Below are 23,518 nucleotides of genomic sequence, written 5' to 3'. Positions count from 1 at the left end.
ATTTGAGAGTAAAAATCTAGAGTGGGATGCGTTGCTTTAAGAGTTGATTTAATAAAGAATGGATTCTCTTTGTATTAACTCAATAGCATAATAATAACAACATTGAAACTTCACAAGTATTCCCTATTAATATGATACAAAAATATCTGTTGAAAGAAAGTAATTGTGCAATTCTCAGCAACTGCATGATGCTCATGTAATGTTTCTGTGACATGACCAGACCGGGAAGATCAAAAAGCCATGTACTGATAAACCCAGACAATGATGCATTCAGCTAAGGTTGCATATTGGAGTTGCTATTGCATTACTCCAGCTGCCTCTCTCTCCATTTCTAGTGAGAATAATGGCTGAGCATAAACATTTTTATTTTCCCTGTTGAGTCCTCCTCCACACGGGCTGTGGGTTCCATTTCTGAACGTTTCCTCAGAGTGTCACTGAGCTCACTGACCGCCGGTGGTAATTAAAGCTTTTGAGATAATCTTTACCATCCTGCCCAGGAGCTGCTTCCCTGCTGGCTACAAGGGGATGATGGCCAGAGGAAGGCCCTGCTGAAGAATCAGCAGCAGCAGATTCTTCCTCTGCCCACCTGTTAAAGAAGTAATAGCCTTCCTCATATGTCCTTCTCCCGAGAGGATTAGGGGCAGACACTCCCAGATTTTCTGTGTCCCTGGGAGACAGGGCTGCAGCTGGATGTAGAAATGGTGACACACATAAGCGGCTGATGCTTTGGTCAAGGTCATCATTAGATGCAGGTGAGGCCACAGGTGCACTAGAAGCAGCTTCTTTTCTTGATCTTAGTTTCTGGATTTCAACGTCCTGTTGCTCCTTAGGAAGCTTTTCTACTTGCTGTGCTCTCAGAACAAGAGATGCTCCAAGGGTTCCTCGTAGGGCAAAAATAAAGAACCTGATGAAGGAGGAAAGGAATGGATTTTTTAATCTGTGGGCTCATTCCATAATCTACATCACGTATCCCAAATACAGATACTAATTTTCCATTATTTACAGACATCAGATAGACACCTTATACCTGGTAGAAAGTTGACTCCTGGATCTTAACACAACATGTTACTACATATTTAGCTTGACCTGTATAGAGTCAACTATATGTATATATTATCATTTTTTTGGTATTTATAACTACTTGTTAGCTGTACAGTGAAGAAAAAAAGAAAAAATCTCAAGAGATGCAATATTTGAAAATATGGAAGTTGCATTTATGTTGCTAAAACAGGCTAAAGAAGAGATCCTAATTTGTTAGATAAGAGAAAATCAGAAGTTAAAAACCTCAGCTTTTGGATTTTTTCAGAAAGCAGCAACAGAAATGTCCTCTCTGCCCTTTGCAAGACAGAGAACTTATGTAACTAAATATTGTGTGCTGTGAGACTGCATACATCCTCTCTCCATGTCATATCATCTTTGTGTGAAAATCAAAGTCTCAAAGCATCTTTTTATTAGGATTTGACCTTTACATAGGTGGCTTCAACATGTATTTTATAACAAACATGGTTACTCTGTGAAATTGCATTTCAAAAGGTGCCATCCTCACATCCTGCTGCTCAATGTACCTATAAACAAGATTTACAAGATTAAAAGGCTAACAAGCAGCAGTACAGAAAGGGCTTTTAAGGCAACGAATTTCTTGGGCTTGCACAAGCAGGAGTGGATAAAGTTAATTTGCTGTGCCTGTGCTCAGGTTGGTCAATCCCAGCAGAATCTCAGGTCTGCTCAGGAAGTGCAGAGCATGGGAGAGCCCAAGACTTTCTGTGTACATCTGCTGTGGGTCACAATGTCCTGTGTCTTTCTCCTCAGCTCGTTTTCTGCCTCTTTAGTGCAAGTTCCAGGGAAACCAGACAGGATGACAGAGAAGGAATAGGAAACTGTGTCTCCCATCCTGTAAACTGCTCTCACCTGCTCCTGCCCTCCCACAGCCCCGCAGGGTGTGAGGCCGGGCTGGGCACAGGCCAAGGCTCCCCCTGAGTGCTGCAGCCCAGACCAAAGGCAGCACTCAGGGGAAGAACCCAGGAGAGCAATTATTTAAAAAAAACCTGTAAGAAGGAACCCAGAACCTCCAGAAACCAAGTGAGGAGATAAGGAGCAGGCAGGACAGTGTGATGGACCATGGAATGGAATGGAAGTTAAAATTTAGTGCATTTTAGCAAAGGGTGGTTTCACCACTGCTGTCATCTGCTGGCACAGCTCAGTTGGAGTAGAAACAGCTCCTGGATATTCTGCAGGTGAAGGAGTGTGCAGAAAATAATCTGGGGTACCAATACAAAGGAACAGCACTTGTCCAGATTTGAAGATATGAATATATAACCCTTAACCTCAGTAACCTGCTGAGGCAGCAAGGATCTTAAGTGTGCTAAACTCCCAAGATGGAGACACGAGCTCTCTAACCACGTGCTTGATGCAGCTCTCAGCAGAAAGCTCAGGGTCAAAAATGTCACTGTGAATGAGGGCGGATAGGAAAACAAAAGTCATGCAGGAGCACAGCAGACTGGAAAAGGATGCCCTGCCTAGAAGACATGAGACCTTACTGAATTGTGTTGTTTATTCTGATCTGAACTTATATAATATAACATAAAAATCACAAGAGCATCTCAACTCAAATGGGAAAATAAGAATAGTTTGAAGAAAAACACCATCTATTGTTGAAAAGTTCCTTTTCAGTCAAAGCTAAGACTCAGATTCTAATGCCTTAAAGTACTTACAAAACCAGATACTAAAAATATTGTCCTGAATTTTGTAATACCAGTGTGCTGCATTACTTCATGGAAATTAGGATGAGAAGGAAACCAGCAAGATAGCCAAACCAACCCATTTCTTTCAATGCCCAAGCAAATAACAAATAAATATTTGAAACAAATGGTGCAACTCAAAACATACCTGCTTTAAGAATTGCTAATGTATTGAACACCAAAAGTAGTAATGTTCCCATATATATATGGGGACAGAATAAGTCTGTTTTTAAAACCATTTTTTCAGCAACATATCACAATAACTATCCCTCTCCAAATATTATACAGTCTCAATTAAAATTATCTTTAAAAAATCTGATTTTTTGCAATACAAAGTTAAACTGAAATTCTGGATGCAATTAATATTTTTCATAAATAAATGCTCTTAAATTCAGCTTAGTAATGCATCATAATGTACTTGAAACCAAGAATATATTTAGTAACTCTCAAACATACAGGAATAATTCAAAGACTTGTTTATAATCTTGATCTGCTCAACAAAATTGTGGTCATGACAGTGAATAATTAGGTAGCAGATCTGTACTGGTAAATTTTGATGCACCCCAAGAAGAAAGGTTTTCCTGATGGGAAAAGTAGAAGATACATAGCGACTGATCTAGGGTTATATAACTGAATAAATGAATGGTTCTTGAACTGGAAGGTTGAACTCAGGCATCTGCCTTCCACTCTGATCCATTATCCTGTGCAGCACGTGTCTGACACATCACATATCTGTACACATCTCTGTTGTTTCTTCACTCCCATGTCTGCAAACCCACAAAAGGAAAACATTCAAACATCCAAACCTTGGTAGGAGCGCGATGACGGGGGTGATGAGGCACAACAAGTAGAAGGTGGGGTCCTTGAGCTGCCTCTCCATGATCCAGTAGGGGTTGGTGGGGGGGCTGCAGAGCAGGCAGGCAGCGTTGTAGGTGACAGAGAAGATGAGGTACAAAGCCACACTGCAGAGCATCGCCACCAGCTGCAGCACGGTCTGCAAGCACAAGGGATGCCAGTGAGACCCTGCCTGGGTGCGAGACAGGAGGGGACAAAGGCAGCCGGGAAGAGTGCATCTAACAGTGCATTTTACTGAAATCTGCAGTAGCAGAAATAGCCAGAAATAATTTAGAGAACAGCAGTGAATACAGTTCTCCAAGTAACACTGCATACATTGAGGTATGCAAGTATTTGGTACTGTCCTGTCTGAAGGCATGATAGAAGCAAATTCTGTCACTGAAGGTATTAACCTGGGGCTACTAAAAAATTCTGGCACTTTGTGAAATCTTAGTGTACCTGTTACTTACTTTTTGTGACCCAGAATTCAGGTAAATGACTCTGAAAGAGAATTCTATGCCTACACAAGATGCAACATTCACAAAAAAAACCCAAACCAAAACAGTGCTGTGAACAGGACAGGTCAAATACATACCCATGTTTTCATTTCTAGGGCCTGGTGCAAGAGAATGGTCAGGAGGGCGATGGTGTTGATGGGGTTTCCAAAGGAAAACACATCTATGTCAGAGTCTTTGTAGGTCTGCAAAACAGGCAGAGAGACTCTGGTGAGCGCTGACTATTCAGAACTGCATTTACTACTTCTAAGGAGGACAGGAGAGTGAGAACATTAATAAGCCTGTTACTTACCAAATAGGGGACAAAGAAGCAAATGAGGCTTTGATAGAAGGCATCCAACATTGTAATAATAAAAGCTGACAAGTTGTATATCTGCAGGAGTTTACAGATAACAGTCATTATGATGGGATATATGTCTCTAGCTGTCCTGAAAACATAATTGCTGTTTGTGTTCCATTCACACTACTAATTATTGCTAACTGGTCTCTTTCTATGAATAAATACCTCCTGAGCAGCTGATTAAACCAAAGGCTTATCTCTAAACAGGCATTTTATCTGTGTTAATAAAGACAGACCTTAGGAATATTACCAAGTCTACCAAGAGTATTAAAAGCCGAATTTTGCCAATGTCACGTCCCTTCACAATGGATGTTATTCCTCAAATTCTTTCTCCAAGTTCCTTCTAGAGTTATAAAATTGGTCAAAAATCCTTTCTTCTAATGCAACACTTATTTTGTGCCATTTTAATTTGACTCTTTGCCCTATTTAAAATTACCTAGTGACCTATGGTGTCACAGCTCCCATGGAGTGGAATGCATTACTGGAGAGACAGAAGATTGGACCCTGTTGTTTCAACATTCCAAGTAAGTCTAAACTCTTTTCTTCCTTCTCTCATTCCTCAACAAAAAAACCCTGTGGTCCTTTGGGTTATCAAGCAGTTATTTCAGCAGCCATGACATACCTCTGAATTCTGTCCATTCTTGTACAGCTCGGGCAGACGTAGGAGCGTTTCTGCAGAAACATCTTTGTCAAGGACTCCAAAGAGGAGAGGGGGCACCGAGGTGAAGAAGAGGTTGAAAAAGATCATCTGCCAGTAATCTAGCATGGTGCTGCCTGAGAAGCCACAGAAGAACTGGTACCAGAAGAGCAGGTTGACGTAGCACTGGGAGAAGCACAGACAAACAAACACATAGTTACACCTGTGGTTCATTTGTTTATTGAGGCACTGGTTATCAACAGAACCTCCTCTGAGGACAGGAGCACTGGCTAAAGGCACTGCACTTCGTTCCATAAATCAATATACCCTAAGGGTCTGTTTCACAGTGATCCACTGCGATACAGCTTTTTAAAAGCCATTGTGGTTCTTTGAGAATGTATCAGAGAATAATTAAGTGAACTGTTCACAGCCCTGAGCACCAGATTTTAGAATTCTTTTGGAATCTCATTGTCCATGTGGAATCAAAGGCGTGCTGCTCCCTAATGCTATGGGGGACATTAAAGAACAGCAGCATCCTAGTCTGGAGAGCTTACTCACATTGCAAATAAATAGCCCTTGAACTCTTAAAGGATGTCCAGTCAAAAAAAGCAAAGTGTTAATTTCCACTACAAATTTTAACAGTAATAAGAAGTAATCCTTATTGAAAATTATTAAAAACTTCATGAAAAAACAGATACCTTGAATTCTAGGTAAAAAGCCTTTCATGCTCAGAGCACATTTCATGTCAAATGGACTTGTTTTCCCAGTCTTGTAGAAACTGAATTACTTCATTTTTTCCACTTTATATCATACTTCAATGCATAGATCCTTTGCATATACATTAAATTTTTAATAAAAATGACAGATATGAATGCATCATTACTTGGAAGTGGCTCCTATAAAAAATCAGAGGTTTCAAGGCAGGCAGTTCTTAGTACACACTCATCTACATTCCAGTGCTAATAATCTGATCTCCCTCATGCAAATTTTATTTTGAGGCTCATGGGTATTATTAATAAAGTTTCTTGTGCTAGCATATAAAGTTACTAAGCCTTGAGTCCTTTTTCCCTCTGGAATAATGCTATTTCAAAATATATTTAGAGCCTGTATTTTTCTCAATGCTCTATGCAGCAGCTTGCTAAGAAGGAAGGGGCATACTATAAACTTGCAAAATGAAGAAACACAACTGTAGCTTCATAAAAAATAAGAGTATAACCTGCAAAAACCAAAAACAAACAACCAAGAAAACCCTCAGAGCTGGAATTAACCTTTGCTAGGATGAACACTTAATAATTTTAATCATCTTACCACATTTTTGTAGAAAAAGTAAATCACCATCTTTGCCAGGCGAGCATAGCACCAATGTCCGTGGACAAGAAGGAGCTTTTTGAGATGCTTAAATCGGGATATTGCAAAGTCACTGGCCATCACAGCCTTGGGGAAAAGGAATAGAAAGTAATTTATAATGCATCCTTTTCACACACTATGTAATGAAATTTGAACATAGACATTGAAGCAATTTCCTACTATTGAATATTTTAGAAGAAACAAACCAACAAACCTCAAGAACATAGTTGGAGCTTTCTATCTCTGCAGAGCTCTCCATTTAAGGAGAATAAGGAAGGGGGATGTATGGGAAAGGATACAGGGCAGAAGATTATGGAAGAGAATCCACAAAACCTGGAAACCTGGAAATGCAGCAGCTGAGAAGATTCAGAAACCAGATGCTCACCTAACACTGGGCAGACATCTGCTAATTTTCCAGTCTCATGAGCAAACACAGGTTTGTCCTCACATGATAATTTTTTGGCTCAAAATGCTCTTTATTTTTTTTTTTTTTGTGGCTGGGCCCTTAATTACAAACTGCATATTAATTTATGATGCCAACTTGCATTTTTAATATGACACTTGAGACTGTAGGGCTGCTATGAAACTTATTAAGCCTTTAGGGACTACCTGACAAAAGAGGAAAGAAACTGAGAGGATACCTGCATGCCTTCTTGGCCAGATATTCCAATTCCAACATCAGCTGCTTGAATCATACTCACGTCATTTGCACCATCCCCTAGAGTGGAAAAACAGGAGGGAACAATAACAATGCAAGAAAGGCTGCCTCCATCAGAAGAAGGAAATAATCTCAGCTGTGCTGATTATTTCAAATATTCTGTACTACCATGCATCTTGATCAGGAGAACTGATGTGTGGCATCAAGCATCAAGGCTCTGGTCTTGGTCTCCCTCCTTCCCTGGCTCCACCAGAGCAAAATCCAGCATTGGGACCAGCTGGGTGGTGACACATCAACCCCAATCCCATTTAGATCACCATCATTTTGTGTTTCTGCTTGGCCAAATCCATATGCTCAGGAACATGTTTTGCAACACCCTATTTCACTGAATTCTCTGAATCTATGATAAATTTGATTGCAGATGACAATGTAACAAGCCAGTTTCAAGAATTATTTTGCTCATTTCAACTCACAGCAATATGTTAAGTATGTAACCAAATTTCCAGGGAAGGAACAGCCATGCTTATTGCTTGCAATATGGAGATTGCAAATTAGGTTAGCTGGTAAAGTAAATGAAGCAGTAGGCTGAAAGCTTATGGTTTGAACTGTAAGGCAAAGTAATATTTCAAAAATACAATAGACTTTTCTCTTTTGTCCGCAGAGGTGTATTTGTTTAGTTTGGAGTCATCTAAATCAATTCATCAAGGATTTTAGTGGCATCATTTACCAAAAGTGTGGAAGGAAGCTCAAAGCATTTCACAATATTTGGAGGTAAAAGGCAAATGAGTGCTTAACACCACTCTGGAGATAATTCTGTTCTCACCAGGGAAAATCTGACAGGAAAAGGGCTTTATGAGAAGATAAAATAGTGACTAACAATGAGTGATTTCCAGGCCCAAAACAAGGACGTTTTGGAGGCAATATGTGCATGTGTTTGTACTGATGTGCATGAAAGGGACTGCTGGGAGATTCTGAATTTGTAGTGCCTTCATCTGTTTAGAGGAGGTGGATTTGCTTCGTGAAAGCTGAAGCAGGGCTTTTATATGGGCTTTGATCAGGACAGATTAATCAATGCTGTTTCCTCACCGCCCTTACCTGAGGCACAAAAATCTGCCCCATACAATACATCCCCCACATTCCTCTCCAAGACAGAACCTGCCATGTCCCTGTGAGACGCAGGGTAGGCAGGTAGGATGCAGGAAGTACCTATGGAGAGGGTCATGGCTTTCAGCTGCCTCCGGACCAGCTTGACCACCATGCTCTTCTGCAGGGGCGTGGAGCAGCAGCAGAGCACGGAGCGGCAGTGCCGCGCCAGCTCCAGCAGCTTCTCCTCCAAACCTCCCTGGAAGATGATGTTCAGTGTCCTCCCATCCAGCACCAGCCCAAACTCGGGGCTGGGGGCCTCAGGGGATGGCAGAGATGTTGGGATGATGCCAAAAATCTTCCTGCGCGGTTTGTCGCACTCGTAATTCTTCTTCACCTCTTCCAGGGTTAAATTCAAGAGAGATTCACAAGTTTCCTGTGAGAAAACAGACGTGGGTCTAGAAATAGTTATCTCCATCTACAGCGCAGCACCTTGCCAAATGGATATTTGTATAATCATGCCAGGGGGTTTAAGCCTATCAGATAAACATGAGGGGAAATTTACTGAGAAATGCACTGATTCATCTGATTGGACATTATTTCAATGACAGCATCCAATCCCTCAGTGAAAACACTGCACATTTTATCAGCCAGTTAACTGAGGTAACGAATTATTCTAAAAGAAAATATAATAATCTTTACATCAGGAAGGCATGTGTACATTTATGCTGAGAGTTCAGAAATTGAAAGAAAATATTTTCTTTTAAGGAGATTGAAAAATCTAGTTCTGATATGAATGGTGTGAGATATTGCAGCATTGGCTTCCACAAAAAATAAACTGTGGTAAGAGAAACAAGAGGTCCACATTTTCAAAATTACCCACTAACTTTCAGAGTTAGGCCTTTTCTAAGTCACATATCAGGCATGTGTCACAATTAGAAACAGAAATAAAACTTCATCTTTTCAAGCACGTGTCTCAAACACAAAGTCCTTCTGTCTTAGCGAATCTGCTTCGTGTTGGATCAAGTCCCCTTTTAGATGCCAACAACTGGAATTGACTTAGTACCACATAGAAACAGATTTAAGGGGAAAACTCTCACCCCTCCCATCCAGATTTCCTAAACTGGCACATCACTATCAGAGAAAATCCAAAATGATATCAGAGTTATTTTGCTCCCTCTTAGTACCCAAAGTCCTCCTTCTGTGGCCCTGAATATCTGAGGAGCTAATCACTCCTCTTTCTGCCTTTTCTGTCAGTTTTATTGAGTGATGATTCAGTTCTATAATGTTATTTTCACTTTATGTAGCATAAGGTACATGTGTAGGATGTTTGCAAGATTTAAATTACTCTTAAGTGGGAGGTTCTGGAATCAAATGTACCTCTGACATCTAATAAAAACCTGCATCTAGCATGAACACCTAAAACCCCTAAAAATATTGAAGAAACGTCATCTTTGTGTGAACAAACCAAAACCAGCAGTGGAAATTCCTGGTTTGCCTTGACTTGCCTTTTGAAACAAAATATGCCAAGCTACCTAATTATGTTGCATCTTCTTGGAAGATATCTCATTTTCAGTGTTTGAATAATCTGCTGGGCTCAGGGGTAAGGAGAGGCCCTTCCCACTGACACTACTTCAAGACCTAAGTTTGGCAAAATTAGCAGGTTAAATGTATATATTACAGTGTCCCTCACTGCTGCTATTGGGAGCCTCTTTCAGAATTTGTCTTTGGTTTAATTTTGAAAGTGAGGGAACTAAATCTTATTGTGGAGAAACTCCAGTGTCCCCTGAACCAAGGGGGTTCCCAAAGTCTCCATGTGCATGCAGGTTGCTTCTGAGCCTGGAACCACAGAGGCTGCTGTGGGTAAATGCCCATGCTGGCATTTCTGGGAGCCAGGGTGGTCCTGCCTGCAGCATCTCTGCTCTGGCACCAGCCCTGTCTAATTTCCATCCTAAATGTATTCATTCTGCTTCCTGTTAAAGCAGATCTGTGTTTCAAATGGAATTACACCTTGGAATGTTTTCTGTGCCACATTCCACATCATCTTTGCCTGTTTCTCTATTTCCATGACATTGAAAGAGACAGATATTTGCACAGGGTTTTTTCTCGTTTGGAGAGGTGCTAGCTGCAGACAAAAGCATTTAGAAACCAGGCCATCTCACTGCTCCATGCAACTGCCTAAACCAGTCAGTATTTTAACAGTATTTACTTAATCCTCACAATAGCTTTATTGAGAAAAGCAAGCTTGCATTGGTAACCCTGGTTCTCTGGGGGGAAAAGCTGAGACAGCCCAGGTGTGTAACTTGTCACACAGGGAAGCCCTGCCTGCCCTCCACAGACTTGGAAGAGCTGAGCTCACTGTGCCTACTGCTCCTAATGCTACTTGGGGCTTTTTGACTGTTCTTTGTAAAGTGAGGTCTAAAGCAACAGAATGCCAAACTGCAAGACACAAAGAAAAGGTAAGATAGCAAATTCTGTGCGTTCTGTCTTTTTTTACTCACCTTATTTTCAGTGTTAATGGTGAAGACAGTGTCCCTTTGGTTCAGAAGCTTGCAGGAGTATGCAATGTTAACTGCTGTCTCCTGTTTGTCTCCTGTCAACACCCAAATTTTTATCCCAGCCTCTCTCAGAGACACAATAGTGTCAGGTACTCCGTCTTGAAGGCGATCTTCAATCCCTGTTGCTCCTGGGCAAATAGGAAAAGAAGAGAAATAATTATCTTTTTGTTAAAAAATCAAGTTGCTATTTTCTTGTTTAAAAAAAGCTCTTTGCTTTCCAATCACGCTGCTGAACTTATTGAGAATTGAACCAAGGTTTTTTCCAACAAACAAAAATGCAGGCGCATGATCTGCATTTGGATTAAGGTCTGAATGTGTCAACAATCAAGTTCTGTCTCTTCATTTTGCTCATTGCAAGAACAACGCATTTCATTTCTTCCTAATAATCCAAAATGACAATGTGCTGGCAGAGGAATCACAGCATATGAATTTTAAAAATGCTGCATTAAGTCGCATCAAAGCAACCAGAAAAGATGAACTTTGACTGTTTAAATGGATGCTGTCTCTGTTGTCAAGTCAGCTGCTTCAGCCATCAAAGGCAGAAGAAACAGTACAGTACATTTTCTTTTTGAACATGCACAAACTTAGAAGCAGATGCCAACATTCATCCTGATGATGTTGGGAAATGACCATCTGAATGTTACAATACTCCTTATCCCTTCCACTAGAGGTCAGTTTGAAGATGCTGTAACTGTGGTACATTAAAGATAGATATTGATTTAGGCTAAGGGAACACTTTTTGCAAATTAAAGTGTGAAAGCACAGAGAGCCTTAGTAATTGGCAAAGGTAACAGACTCTGACAAGATCTACATTACCTCTTATGTGGTCTGCTTATGGCATTTAGCATTATTACTCTAATTTTTAAAATCACTGCAGAGATTATGAGAAGCCATAATATGAGGTATAACTTGCAATCACAGAAATTCAACAAAGTATGGGCATGAATTGCAGTCAAAGAAAAATGACAACTTCAAAAATCAAAGTCATAAAGAACAAAATGTTTGCAAACAAAATAGAACAGAAAGCACTGAAGTGCTCCATAATTTAACAGAATATTGTTAGATATGACAGTGATGAATAATGCAGAAATGTCAATCAATGTAAGTTTTAATGCTAAACATCCTTTTACGAAGAGCACAAAGCAAGCACAACAATGCAACAACAGCAGGAACTCAGTGGCAGAACACCTACATGTTGAATATACTGGATTTTATAATACAGTTCAATTACCAAAATTCCCTCAGAATTTGTGCCCAAAACTGAAGTTAATTTATGGCATTTTATAGGTTTATCTAAGGATATGGATGCATGATTGAACTGTGGGAACTTCATTTTCTACTGTGTCAGCTGAGCCACACTAACAGCTGATGTGCATGTTCTTTGCTCAGGGCATACAACAGCTTCAAGTAACTTTTTAAAAGTTACTGCTGCCCAAAATGCAGAAGAACTTGTATAGACACTGTCATTGGATTTTATCTCCCCAGCCTGGAGATTTCCAAACCACAGAGGAAGTATTTTAGATATAAATTAGTATAAGCTGTTGTCTGCCATACTGCCAAGACTATCACAGGAGAGCAAGTGATACTTCATGCAATGACAATTCTTATTTTTAGCTACCCAGCAGGGTGAGTTTGGTCTCCAGATGCTGTGCTGTCTCTATCAACAGCTCCTCTCTGTTGTCAATTGCAGCTTCTGCCTCCTGACGAAAATTGGCCCATTTTTGAAAGTCATCTTCATTCAAGACCTGCATAACACAATTTAAACAGTGTTTATTTGAAATTTAAATAAGAGAGGAATGCCAACATTCCGGATCACAGAGATTTCACTCGTTTCCAAACTGGTAAAGTACTGTGGCATCTTTAAAATAACTCAGCCTTTTCCAAGAGAAAACTGCAACCACAAGTAGTTTGTACAGATGACCTACAGCTGAGACTCAACAATATGACATAGGGAAACTCTTGCTCACATAACTCTTGCTTAGCTGAGAACACACAGTTTCTGAGGCCTGATCTGCATTTCTCCAGAGCTTGAATATGATCCATTTGTTGCACAGCGACAACTCCTGTATGAAAGCATGACACTAAAATTCACTAATTCAGGCTGAGAGCAAGATTTTTGAAAGTTGAATGCCAAGCAAAAGAGAAAAAGTTTGACTGCTCTGCAGACTCTCTTTCTTGCGTGGAAGCACTGTAGAGTAGGTCAGCTGAGTTACTATAGGAGAAACAGAGATAAATGTTTTGAGAGTGACTAAAAATCCCTCATTGGGTCACATTGAAGAAAAAGAGAAAAAAAGACTCCAGACAAGGGAAATAGAGGGACAAATAGATGGGTATATCTGGCTGGTTGTCTGAAGCAGAATTATAACCACTGTATTTTTCTAGCAATTCTATTGACATGTACAGAACCTGGTGCTCTCCCACCTTCTTAGCTATGCACAGGGTTCTCAGTCCATCATGGGCATAGTAGTCCAGATGCTTCTGTGTTCTTTCTTTTATTCTTTTCATTCTCTTGTCTGAGTTAATGTCACCTGTGAAACACAAGGAAAAGATTCCATATTTTAAGTACAGATAATTTTCAGTCTAATGGCCTAAGATTAAAAAGAGTGGGCATTGGAGAAAAGTGGATTCCATTACAATACCAAGTTCTTGACAAGCTCAAAAGTATTGGCTGTGCAGAAGCTGAAATCTTGCTAAAAATTCACATTTCCTTTAAGATACATTACTTGTGGTTTTTTAAATTAATATTGCAGTACTCTTGCTGACAACCTGAAAAACAATGGTCGGGCCCTTATGACAGTATTATTGTAGAGTACACAATCCCCGTGGGTTGGCATTATTCAGTGAATTTTAATTATCCCATTCCATATTCTAAGCACTTATGAAGTTGAATAAATATCTCGGTTCTGATCTCCAAGGATAATACTAGACAAAGCTTGTTCTTTGTTATACTCCTAATATCTAGATATAATATTTCATGCAGAAAAGACCATAGCATACTTCTTGTTAGGAGACACAACAGATGTGTCTCACACAACGGCTCATTACCTTTGGTGGAGCTGTCCAGCAGGTCCATTATTACAGAGTCAGCGCCTTTCGTGTAGACCACAATCTCCCTGGTTAGAGGGTGCCTCACCACCACAGACATCCTTTTCCTGACTGAGTCAAAGCCCAGGGTGTAGAGGATATCGAAGGTGAGCAGCGTGCCCTGGGGCAGCTGCACCGTGACCTGCTCGGGCGTGCGCGACACGAGCACGAAGCCGTAGGCCTGGGCAGCGTAGACCAGAGCTGCCTCGTCCGGGCTCTCAGCCTCGTAACAAAAGTCTGCTGGCAGAGAAGCGTTGGTTGCAGACCTAAAAACTTCATCCAAGGAAGCAGTGCCGATCTCTGTGCTGCCCTTGTCCTGGAGCTCCTGGCCCCCACTGCCGGCAGAGCCGTCGTTGTCATTGTCACAGCTCTCCAGCACAGCAAGAGGCTCCTCGGCGCTCTTTGCACTGAAGCTGGCACCAAGTTGTGAGCTAGACTGAGATGATGAAAAAGATTGACTAAGGCTTGCTAATTTTAGCCTTTGAAATATCTGATGAATCTTCTCCAGGGTGATTCCTGAAGGTTTTATTGGTGGTGGGATTGTGACCTAGAAATAGGAGAAAAAACAAAGGTTCAAAATAAATAAATGTGAACTTCAAGAGCCTTCTCAAAACCTCTCTCTATTTTTTGCACCTAAATGACAATAGTAATAACTATTACTGTAATAACTGCAACTTCCCCTTTTCCCATCTCCTGCCATTTAACTGTGATGGAAGGATTTAATGGAGAACTCATATGAGAGATGGCATCCAAATTTGATGGTGATTTGTATTTCTGCTTCTGAAGCAAAGATGTAATGAAGCTCTTGTAGTTCTGTCAGTTGCCTGGCAGATCAGAGAAAACCCAGTGTGTTCAACAAAGTTCTTACAGCATATATAATACAATATCTAAGAAAAAAAGTGCAGATCCTGTGGTAGCCTTAGCTATCATCAAACATAAGAAGACAAACTAGGAAAGGATACACAGGCATGGAAGCAAGTAGATATTACAGAAAATGTAAAGGAGCTAGAGGACGACTCTCAAACAAACCAGTTTTCATGGTTTCAGTTTTCACTGGACACTACGTGGTTAAATGGAAGCATGACCCATTTTCCTCATGTATTTAAAGTTAGATTACCCTTTGTCTTGGCTCGGTAGCTGTGGAGACCAGAACTGTGTTGCAAATGGCAAGAGCCAGAAAAAAGTCAGTAAAGGATGTGGAAGTCTTCATGTGTAAAAAGGGAGGAAAGCTCTCAGTCTGGAGGGCAGCTTCTCGCACTCGCCGCAGCAGCCTGCTGTCCGGAGTCACATCCTTTTCCTGGAAGAGAATTAATCAGGATTATTTTCATTCACCCTTGTCCTCAAGGAATAACTGGCAACATCATAGACTTCTTGAATTTAGACCTAGAAAATACCTTCAAAAAGCTGCCTAACTAGATAATTAGAAGGAAGTGCATCTTCAAAACGAAGATGATCTCAGAATTTTATTTCTTTTGAGATGTTCTAAAATTCAGAAAATGCACTACTGGGCATTTCACTTCAGCAGCAACTTTCTGAACTCAAAAGTTTCCTCTGGAAAAACTGAAAATTGACAGGCTAATTGTGGCATCAGAGACAGGTTTTAAAAATGAAACAATAAAAAAAAAAAATCAATATTTATCAGAAAAATTTTTCTCATTTTCTTTTTCACATTAAATGAAAAAAGCGCTGATCTGAATTTTCAGTCTGAACATATATTAAAAACCCTAACCAAGCAAAAAAGAAAACTGAATAAAACAGCACTAATGATGATAATCATTTAAATTTGCCACCTTTTCAATGTTAACAATTTTGTTAGTGAAAATGCCAATATAAAATGGCTAGTGCCATTCAGTTTTAAGGTTTCCTCATTAACCTGATAGCATTTCTTCTACTCGATGGCATGAAAACCTGATGACCATGGGACAATGAAAATCTTTATTAAATGGTTCTAATAGCAAGGCACTACTTATTGGAACTATTAAATCTAGAAGGAAATGTACTGTCACTCCCTTAATTCATAAGAACTCCTACAGGTAGAGAGTAAATGTTAATTTTCTGTTGTGTTCCAGTGTTGAAAAATGGATTTCTCTTACAAACTTCTGTCTGCTGACATACACACAGGTCTACAAACACATTCTGTATACCAGGAGTACTCAGGATGCTGCAGATTTGTAGCAAAGTAAAAATGCATCAGATGAGGTGATGCAAGTTCCAAAGGGCAGGAACTATAGAGACACCAAAAATGTATTATTCCCATTTTATTAATAGGGAATTGGCTCAGGTGGCAAAGGATAGTACTATGTCTCATTTAAAGGTCATACAGGGCAAGCTCTGTGCAATGTCTAAATGTCTCTATTTTCACAATTGTCATAGGGCATTAAAACAATTTATCCAGTTAGAGTGACACCTTTGAGCAGCTAAGACTGCTTAATGCTCTTCTACAAAAGAGGCATTTGATACTAGTTCCTCACATATTGCTTCACAGTGAATTAAAAAAATGTTTATTTCTAGAAGAAAAAGAAAAGGCCTGGCAGTAAAAATATAATTGGAAAATATACTGACAAGAAATTTCTTTATCATTCTTCAATAGTCACGACCTCTAAGAAGTTCTCAGAAGTCATGGCTAATGGGTTCTCAAGAATACACGGAGATGTTCTCAGCAACTCATGAGGTTTGGGCTGGAAAATACTGGGATAACAATTTACAGAACTCCCATATTCCAAGAACAGTAGGAGTTCTGAGTGGTACTTACTACATGACAGTAGAATTGAATGAGGAAAGTAGGATCTTATAACAACTGCAGCAAAGAGAGTTCTGAGAATTCTGCATTTATTAGGCTATTTTTTTTTTTAATAAAACGATTTGGATGGGTTTTCCAGGCCTTTAACTTTAATTGGAATTCTAATTTTGAAAGTGTATGACCTTTTAGTGTTCACAAAAGCCTTGTCTGAAACGTCTGTTAAAAAACTTTCAAGAAGAGCAGAACAGTCTGACTTTAATTAGGCTGTGGGTGAATTTGGGAAGCTTCAGACCTAAATTACAGGAGCTCCTGCTCCCCTCTGACTGCAGCCAGCATGCTCCAATTGAGGACTCTGGTTCTTTGTCTCCCCCTTCCCTCTCTTAGCTCCAGCAAGGCTTGGATTTCTTCTCTCTACCTATTGGTTCTCTGTGGCTGTTGTCACATTAATCGAAGGGACAGGACCACAATCAGACTAAGAATGATTTATTAATTAGATAACATCAGTCTCAAAGGCCATGAGATTTATAAGACAGCAATCAGTCAGCCTTGGTCACAAGTTCTCTGTTGCAGACAGGATATAACTTTCTAATCCAATGGACAGTTGCCACGGAGTGTTTTCCTTTTCTAACCTGCCACCTTTACTTCTTTCTACTTTCTACTTTTGTCCAATAAGGTCCTATTACATGCACACATATTTGTTTCTATTATAGCATCCAGCTCTATTATAACTCTTAGCTTATTCTATTCAAATCACAATACTGAGACACTGAAATTTTTCAGAGCAGAAGTCCATTTTGATTTAGGTGAAATGTACATCTTTGAATTAAGTCTGTAGCTTGCAAACATAGCTGTTTGGTCTGACTCCTGACCCAGGAATTCTTTCTGATAAAGAAGAATTAGCGGCAAATGTCACTGAAATCAGTAGAATGAATATGTATGAACCTATTGTGAAATTGCATGCATATGCATTTGAGAGGGAGATAAAAAAGGATCTGGAGTTCCCAGAGGCACACATGTCGTTTTAGGGGAACGATTCCCACATGCATCCAGTGCTGTAATAAACATACTGGCTTTACAACTTTCACAGAAATTGTGGGGTTTGTTTGTTCCACAAATCAATACTACACTATAAAACTCTGCATCACCTTGTCTAGTACAGTTTCTTATTTAAGGCACATTCTATAGAAACATAAGTTGATGATTTCTCTGTTCAATGTGTGTATCTTCCTTTCACACCAATCTAGACTTCTCCAAGGCTATGAATCGAACCCTCTTGAGTCGGTGAAGATTTATCTTTCTGATTCCCATCCACAAAGCAGCAGAAGGGTAAGTTAGAAGGTGCTGGCCCAGGCTGCTGTACTCACAATGGGGCTGCTGAAGGCCACCTGGGACTGGCTGCTGTCCTGCCGACCCACGGACCTGCTCCTGGTGTGGCCCTTGGAATGGGCCCGGTCGCTCTGGCACCTCCGCAAAGGCCGCACCGTGCTGGGCTTGTAGGTGCCTGGTCTCTCCAGGCTCATGGGAGGAAGAGTGAAGTGCTGAAGCTTTGCAAAATCCTCTAAATCCAACTCTCTCTGTGTTTTCAGTCGCCTGTCTGTAAAAGAAAAATGAACCTCTGATTCTTCACTGATTTTTTTTTTTTCATAGTTTGAGAGGAATTCCTTGATCAGCTAAAAAAATCTGAAAAAAAGTAAACCAAAGCCAAAACATTTCAAAAGCCATCACCAGAAAAATTTCACGGCCCACTGTCCAGCAGTTTCTGGCAATTGCCACTGTCATTATTGCAAGAAAATAAAAATGTGTTTTCAAAATGATCAGCCACTTTTATGGGCTTCTCTTAATGTTTCGTCTCTTCAGCTGCTTTTTGCAGTTGGAACGGGAAAGTGAAATATGGTAATTCACAAATCTGCTAATGTTTTCAGTCACAGAACACAAACATCTTTTTGGCAGCTGCTTGCCAGGATCCTTAACCTGCTTAACAGGATCCTTTCCACTACACAGAGCATGAAAGTGATGACGAAGAAGGAGCCTGAGTCAACACCATGAATTCCGAGCATCGAGTGCCAGGATCCGCCAGACCCGGACTGCAGCCAGGATCCACTCCAGGAAATGAGTGCCTTATTTTTCATATCACACAGAAGTGTACGTTTACATAGTCACAGAAATAATTACTTATGGACCCACTGAGTTTAAATATTAACTTGTATCAGTTTGTGAGCTTATAAAAAAGGTCGTCTGGTGTTCATTTAGAAATGAAAGAGAAAGTGTTCTCTTTGAATGCAGAGCAAATCCTGGAGGTGCCTGCAGAGGGATCTGGAAAACCTTTCCCATCTGCCTTCTGAATCATCTAAAACACCTTCACTTTTGTGAATCTCTGTAACAGCAGTCTCTGACAAAAAAGTGACTATTCCACAAAACTCTACATTCCATCAGAGGGCTCAGTATGTTTAGGTATTAAAACTTAATGACATTTAATTGCTCAGACAAAAAAAGCAAGTATAAAAAACTGTCTCTCACCATTTTCCTGATGGGAAAACTCAATTCCATCAACAGTACAGCGTCGAAATACCATTTTATTTTCTGTCAGTGTCCCAGTTTTGTCTGAGAAGATGTACTGGATCTGTCCAAGGTCTTCAGTAATAGTGAGGGCACGGCACTGGATGGGCAAATCTGCTTCTTCATCATACAGGTCAATGTCATTGTGAATTAAGAAGACTTGGCCCAGTTTGACCAATTCAATGGACACATAAAGAGATATGGGGATTAAAATCTGAAAGAGAGTTTAAATTCTCAGTGAGGGGTGAGATAAATTTCACTGCTTTCTACCAGCAATGTCCTGGCACAGGCATACTAATGATTTCCAAAGAAACAGCTCTTCCTGGAGACATATTTTAGGGCTGATGAATTCAGGGATGAAAAAAAATCCTGCACACAATTGCAATGGAGAAACAGGGATAAGTGGCAAATATAAGACTAAATTCCTAGAGTACTAAATTCAAGGGTGGGTCTTTCATACGATGCCCTTACAAAGCAGATTTTCTAGACATAGGATCATTCGCTCTCTCACCCTTCTGAAACTCTGAAAGGATGGACTAGCATAGACTCTTAGTGCAGAAAAGTTTCACAAACTATTACTTTTCACACAACACTTTCCACCCACAAGCTTCCTTGCCCTGAAAGAAAAATGAATTCTTAAGATGCACGAATATTCTGTTCCAGTAATGAAGAATAATCCCCCAAGGAATCTCTTAGCAACTCTGAAAGTTATATTCAAATTTTGTTAATATTAAAGAAATTCTGTCCACTTAAATCTCAGCACTGGCATCAAGAAATCTGAAAAGTAAATGTAATTTTTTCCCTCACCGAATAAATTATTCTTTCTCAATTAGGCTTAATCACACTCAGATATACAAGTATCCTACTTCTAATTTAGCTTCTTTCCTAGACCAGATGAACCATACCTAGTTATTATTCCCCACTGGTAAATTGGTAATTTTTATTTCACTGTTTTTCTGAGCTGCTAAGTGGCCTTCTTATTTCGGAATTCTGGATATAGGCAGACAAAAAAAAGCTGGCATTTGAATGTATATATCTTTTTTGCATCTGCTAGATATTCTGAGTTAAAGATATTATACATGTACTTCCTATCTATATCCTTGTGGCTGTTCAATAGCAAGAAAAAAAATGAAGTTAGAAAAAAAAAGAAAAAAAGAAACATTATTTCACACTTGGCTGATTTGAAACACTCCTAGCAATATTTTCAAATAGGATTAAGAAGGCACTGCACAGCTATTAATTGATATTAATTGTTCATTAGTGATTATACTCAATTTTGAGTAGCTTCTTCCTTGGAGGTAACAGAGAGGTTTTTGTCTTTTACCTGCAACAGGATTATCATTGTCAGGAACATGTAGAAGCCAGCAAGAACTGGAGCCACAAAATTGCCATTCCAGTCTGGGACATCATAAGGTGGATGCTCCCAAAATTTTCCTGTCCAGATGCCATGCCCTGTGGGAATGAGACACAAGACTGAAATGAGCAGTGGAGTGAGGGACAAAGCTGCTGAAATGTGCAGATATGGACTGCTCTAACAAAACAGACACAGCATTTCCAAAACTGTGCTCCCCAAGCAATGCTGCAAATCTTTTGGAGAATGCAGAGCACCTGCAGAGCTCTGTAGCACATCTACACAATTGATTTGTTGACAAATAAGTGACAAATGAGTATTCAGGGATATTTTCATTCACCTCTGCTTCGGCAGGTGTTTCCCATGGCTCTTAGCTCTGCACAGATCTTTTCTCACTCTGTGTTTCCCTGCTGGAAGACTCCATCTCTATCACCTATCCATGAAAATCCTCAGAGCTGAAGACTCTTTCCTCTTATAGAAGTAAACCTTAGAACCTTTGTATGCAGACAAACTAAAATATTTCTTATTCTCCCTGACCATTCTTGATTTCAATCTGTCTTTGTTAAGAGTTGACAAATCCCCTAAATTCAGTCTGGGCAACTCATCTTTACCTTCCTTCATTTAAATCATATCTCAAACTGCTTCTTCCTCCATGTTTTAAATACCAGTAGTACATATCATTGCACTGCTACAACAAAGCCTCTGTTCCAGGACTTAACAACATCCCATGACAACTGTTTTACCACTTTCCATATAAAATAAACTTTTGTCAAGGAGTTACTAAATTTACAGCATCTGAAGCTTCCCACAGAGCTAAGGCAAACATCTTTTCTTCTCTCATTGCATAATTTGTCCAGATGCCAAAAACCTCTATCAGTCCAGCTCAAATAAAACTTCCATTAACAGCAGTTAACCAAGCAGTTGTTTTGCAGCATCTGCCTACTGAAATGCTGCCAAAAATATTCAAATTGTTTCAGCAATGCTCTTTGGCTGCTTCACCCCACAGTCACATCTGAACAAGGAGAATTCTGCTCTACACGCTACTTCTTACCCCAATTTGTACAATTTACTGTATGCAAGAACAATCCTGATAACTGATCCACCAGTGATACTTTTTCCTAGAACCCTACATTCAGACAAGGCTGCAAAGCAACAACTCACAGCAGAGACTCTGGATTTTGGATGGCTGAAAGGTAATGGATTTTTTATACTTTTATATGTTTAACTTCGATGATGAATATTTTTTTTAACCTGACTAGATAAATTATTTTTCCAATGCTGATTTTTTTCATCTGAGACTTCTTTTAACCTTAAATTGAAGGACTTTATTACTCAAGAGCCCCTACACATCGGACAAGGCAAGTCTCTAAATTCATATGACAGCAGCCAAGGAACAAGGAAAATAAAATCTCTCCCACACACAGAGCTCAGTTGTGAAACTGAAATCCCATTTTGGTACCAAAAGTCCCACTGCAACATGAAGCAGTAATACTAAAGAAGTGATCAAGCCAGTTCAGGTGTTCGTCTGTTTTGGATGGCCCTTACTTCCCATGGCATCACACCTGATGAGTGACTGGTGCCACATCACATTTCCTCTAGGAAAACTTGATTTGGCAGTTGCTTAATCAGAGCAGTAGCGCTGAGTAAAGTGGCACTGAAACAAAATCCATTATAAGAAAAAGGGGCTCATGGGAGCCCCTGCTATCTCCTTAAAGCATTGCCCCATTCAAAAGTCAGTACACTTTAAATTTGGTCCTTTGCTCTGAATGATGAGATCCTGTTAATTCTGGCCTGCCTGGGACAGGTTGCCATCAGAGCTGGAAGGCAAGCAGGTGCTTACACACAGTGAAGATGATCTTTGTGAGATTACCAGTCCAGTAAACTCCAGTCAGTTACCAAACCCCAGTGAATAAATTCACATGTGCTCACCTGCAAGGACCCCAGAAAAATGCAGGCTGTTCCAAGCAATTTATCCATTTCACAGCCTGATGTAAAGGGGTTTTTGAGAAGGAAGGAAGCCGTGGAGGATGTAAACTGAATGAATTAGTTATGAGCAGCTCATGGGTTCTAAACTGTGTGTCTCTGTTTAATACCACTCCCAAACATATTAGAGTAAGACACTACTGAAATGAAAGTAAAGCAAAATAATTTTACTTTTGCTGATACGCACAAGGAACAAACACCCCCTCATGAAGGAAGGAAGATCTCAGCTGACAAATATTGATTCCTGCAATGATTCCTACAATTCCTACAGGATGGCTTTCTCCTGCTTTACATGTATGATACCATGGTGGGGATGAATCTTTCTGAAACATTTATAGCCATGTTTTCTTCACCTGAATTGCTCAGATTTGTCATTTTAACTCATTGGAAAGAACAAGGAGCCTAAAGACCCCAAGAGCATCCAGCTGTAGATCTCACTCATGAAAACATCAATTTTAATCACCATTTAGGAAATAGATTTTTGTCAGTGCTTCATACCTATGGCTCCAACAAGGCACATCACAAACAGGAGTCCCACACATGAGAAAATGTCCCTGTTCATCCTCTGCTCGATCCTGCTGCGCTTGTAGCGAGGACCGCTGTTGTTCAGCATGGCTTTCGTCTCATGACCTTCAAAACACAAATTAATATTTTCATGGTTATGTAATAGTTTGTATTTTGGTTTGGTTCTTAAAAAAAGTACTCTCCCCGCAGCTGAGAGCAGGCTGACTAATGTTGACATTCAGAACTTTTCTTGTCCATCTTCCTATTTGACTGACTACATCAGTCTAAATCTTGAAGTTTACCAAAAAGCTCCATTATATCACAGGTTTCAGCTGTCATATACATTTTTCTGTCCCAATGACAGCAGATTAATTAGGGTCATTAATTTTATATAAAGTATCAAAAGCCAAATATCCATGAGAACAAGAAAATTAATAATAGTATTATATTCTTGCATTTTATGAACAAATTGTTAAGCTGCTATACAGGTTCCTAAAACCTACATTTGAATATTTTTCAGCAACAATTCAAAAACCACTAGATACATTTTGTATATTAAATAAAATTCAACAAGTCAGTGAAAAGCAATA

General features: G+C 39.8%; 1 protein-coding gene across 1 annotated transcript in view; it reads right to left on the bottom strand.

Moving 5' to 3' along the window:
* Window positions 1–423: 423 nt before the first annotated feature.
* ATP10B (ATPase phospholipid transporting 10B (putative)) overlaps window positions 424–23,518 on the bottom strand; it is a 45,787-nt gene continuing 22,692 nt past the window's right edge. Inside the window, exons 6-22 of the mRNA XM_058815590.1 lie at window positions 22,923–23,054; window positions 20,415–20,542; window positions 19,052–19,304; window positions 17,899–18,128; window positions 14,912–15,091; window positions 13,741–14,341; window positions 13,132–13,238; window positions 12,329–12,455; window positions 10,654–10,838; window positions 8,276–8,588; window positions 7,053–7,129; window positions 6,373–6,498; window positions 5,050–5,250; window positions 4,380–4,460; window positions 4,168–4,272; window positions 3,545–3,732; window positions 424–904 (exon numbers count right to left, since the gene is read on the bottom strand). Coding sequence (XP_058671573.1) covers window positions 424–904; window positions 3,545–3,732; window positions 4,168–4,272; window positions 4,380–4,460; window positions 5,050–5,250; window positions 6,373–6,498; window positions 7,053–7,129; window positions 8,276–8,588; window positions 10,654–10,838; window positions 12,329–12,455; window positions 13,132–13,238; window positions 13,741–14,341; window positions 14,912–15,091; window positions 17,899–18,128; window positions 19,052–19,304; window positions 20,415–20,542; window positions 22,923–23,054 — 3,515 coding nt within the window. The remainder of the gene's footprint in view (window positions 905–3,544; window positions 3,733–4,167; window positions 4,273–4,379; window positions 4,461–5,049; window positions 5,251–6,372; window positions 6,499–7,052; window positions 7,130–8,275; window positions 8,589–10,653; window positions 10,839–12,328; window positions 12,456–13,131; window positions 13,239–13,740; window positions 14,342–14,911; window positions 15,092–17,898; window positions 18,129–19,051; window positions 19,305–20,414; window positions 20,543–22,922; window positions 23,055–23,518) is intronic.

Source organism: Ammospiza caudacuta, chromosome 16 (genome assembly GCF_027887145.1).
Source record: "Ammospiza caudacuta isolate bAmmCau1 chromosome 16, bAmmCau1.pri, whole genome shotgun sequence".
Classification (NCBI taxonomy): domain Eukaryota; kingdom Metazoa; phylum Chordata; class Aves; order Passeriformes; family Passerellidae; genus Ammospiza; species Ammospiza caudacuta.
Note: the sequence above shows the minus strand (reverse complement) of the source record. Positions and strands in the feature narration are given on the sequence as shown.